Below are 2,886 nucleotides of genomic sequence, written 5' to 3' on the forward strand. Positions count from 1 at the left end.
TTTTGTAAATCTTAGTAATCTTTTACAAAAATCTTCTTGGGCCAAGTTAATTATTGATAGAGATAATTGTAAGCAGCAAGAGGGTTCAGAAAATTAAGATGTACAAACACATCACCATCACCAAAACACAATTTTGTCATGAATCCATTTGCGTCCTTTGTTTAATATTCACATAGACCAAGGTGAGCGACACAGGCTCTTTAGAGCCTCTTGTTTCAAAATCAAATCGGAAGAAATTGTAATTAAATATCTTTGATTTCTTTCAAATTGATTTAATAAATTTCATTATGTCCTGGCAATAAGAAAACCAGTAAAAGCGTTGTACAGAGGATGCAAAGGTTGTGGACTTTCTGCTTTGGCGTGTCGTACCCATACCATATCTCCCTGGTCTAATTGGGTGATCACTGTTGAGGTACCACTTTCATACCCATCCCAGTCAGCAAAGCAATTTCCGAAGACCGCTCCATTTTTTACAATTTCCATGTGGACGCCTTTACCAGGATACGACATGACTGTAAACGAGAAATAGAAGAGTCCTGGAACGGGAGCTGTGAAATGGCCATGTCTCTTGTCATAGCCGTTACCAACGTTTACCCTTACGACATCGTACTCAACTGTCTGTAAGTCTCCGATAGTCAACGTCTGTGAGAGTTGGGCATAGAACGCTATAGGCTGTATTTCATTTATGGACGGAACATCTATCGGCAGTGGTACGTCCTCACGTTTCAGACCTGTCAAAATAAATATATTGCGTTTAAAATTCTACCAACTCTAATATAAAAATTCTGTATTGTAATTCAAGACTGCATCTTAAACATTTCTATTTCCCAACACACGTTCTGTACAGTTTGAACTCGGTTGCATATTGATTTCAATATGGACCATGATTATTGTTCAGGTAAAGGAATGATAGAAGGTAACCTCATGTTACGAAACGGTGATGCTAATTTCGTTTGATTTTCACAAATCATAGTTTTGTACCCGGATCATAGGAAATGTGTTGCTAATAGTACATAAAGAATGAATTCCGCCCCTTAATTTCTAGGTCAGAATGATTCAGAGATATTTGATTACAGCATAAATATTAAATCTACTCTTATTGTTATAAAATTAAGAATAGAAATGGGGAATCCATATCTTTTAAGTTTGTAAAGTATTATCACTGCATTTAATTTGAGCAGATTAATGCACAAGTGCATTTCATCAACACGCTTGTCAGAAGGTTACATACTTCGCGTCACAAGCATCTACGTTTCCAATTTTTTTCAAAGGAATGTTTGCATACACATCGAAGCTGTGCAATCTATATGTTTAAAAGCTTCCTTGTGATATTAAATTTCACATACGTCTATGTTTGGTAAAAAATCTATTTTAAAAGGAACACGAGTATCATATAATGTCAAACAGAGGTATTTATATAGAAATATCTCGACCGTTACCAGTTACCATTGCGTTTTTCAAATCTTAATCTGATACTATTGAAGAATTATTGATAAACTTAACATATTTCGAGTTCGACTTATAGGTAATAACATTGCCTACTGTAACTAACACGCTGTGTTTTTTATCAGGAAAATCGGGTTTTCATAGTCAGATTTGACTTAAAAAATTAGTGAGACATTCAACTGAATATTTTGCATGTAGGAACTGCAAACCTGACTTGCATATGGAAACTGCAAATCAATACTAACGTTAAGGGTAATACTTTGAATTTTCTTTGGTTTACATCCAATAAACCGACGTCTCCTGTGCTGACGGATGTTCCTTGTTTCTTTGAACATTGTTTACATAAACAAGGATCACGACTAAGAATAAATTGTGAACTCATCATTAGTTAAAATTTGTGGCTGTGTACATGTCTCTCTAAGATATTCTACAAAAGATGCACAACATGTAGTACTTTGTGTATATTTCAAATATAACAATAACAAATCAAAATCGTTTTCTTTTACATATCATACACAAAGTTTTTTATTTAAATTCATTCATCTAAGTATTTCTCTTCTTTTCCTAATGTTTAACATAGTAAAAAAAAATTGAAATTCATACAATAATATTTCAATTCCTACTGTGAAAAATTTCGTTTGCCGACTTTCTTAAATTGTGCAAGCTTGATCACCTTACGTGATGGGAACAGGGTCAAACTAACGGCTTTAAAATTTGTAATCCCTGCTTCTCTAATAAGCAGCGGCATAGGCTTGTCGGCTCGGATTCGGAATGATGTGTCAATGAGGGAATGAGGTATTTCACGTGATATAGTTGGAAAACTTACCTATTTCTTTTTTGAGATTCTCTAGATAGTGAAGTTGTTCCTTTGTCCAAATTCCATCAGAGCTATATTCGCCAAAAACAAAGTTGTCAAGAAGCAATAGCAGGAAAAGACTGTTCTTAACTTTTGGTGTCATATCTGTAAATAAACTCATCATAGATACCAGGTTTATATATACGCCAGACGCGCGTTTCGTACTTATAGACCGAAATACCAATAAGATAAAAGAGGGTCTTGAAAGGTTTTACTGAATATAGAAAAAAAAATTGAGAAAAAAGGCCATCACTAAAAATAGATAATAATGAGATAATGAAATAGAAAGAAGAAAGAAGAAACTAAGGACGAAAAATATCAAAAATAGAGAGCTAATGCACGTAAAAGAACAAATCAATGAGAAAAAAATAACCAGACTCTTAAAATATTTCGGACAGGCATTGATCCACTTGGGGAACATACAACTACATGTACATGCACAAAAGAAATGTTTAGATATCAACTAACACAAAAACGAAAAACATGATTTCATTATCATAAAATGAGGTTTTTTGAATTTCTTGTTTTATTCTTTTATCAGCAAATGATATCAGGGGGGACTACAGAAAAGACATTCGGCACCT

The 2,886-nt window shown here is 33.9% G+C and overlaps 1 protein-coding gene across 1 annotated transcript; it reads right to left on the reverse strand.

Moving 5' to 3' along the window:
- Window positions 1–251: 251 nt before the first annotated feature.
- On the reverse strand, window positions 252–2,410 carry LOC143056078 (complement C1q-like protein 4). The gene is made up of 3 exons (XM_076229156.1): window positions 2,273–2,410; window positions 1,834–1,873; window positions 252–736 (listed from the first exon to the last, which is right to left on the reverse strand). Exons 1-3 carry the CDS (start codon window positions 2,403–2,405, stop codon window positions 286–288), a joined length of 624 nt encoding a protein of 207 aa, XP_076085271.1. The 5' UTR covers window positions 2,406–2,410; the 3' UTR covers window positions 252–285.
- Window positions 2,411–2,886: the final 476 nt, after the last annotated feature.

This window comes from Mytilus galloprovincialis, chromosome 13, assembly GCF_965363235.1.
Source record: "Mytilus galloprovincialis chromosome 13, xbMytGall1.hap1.1, whole genome shotgun sequence".
Classification (NCBI taxonomy): domain Eukaryota; kingdom Metazoa; phylum Mollusca; class Bivalvia; order Mytilida; family Mytilidae; genus Mytilus; species Mytilus galloprovincialis.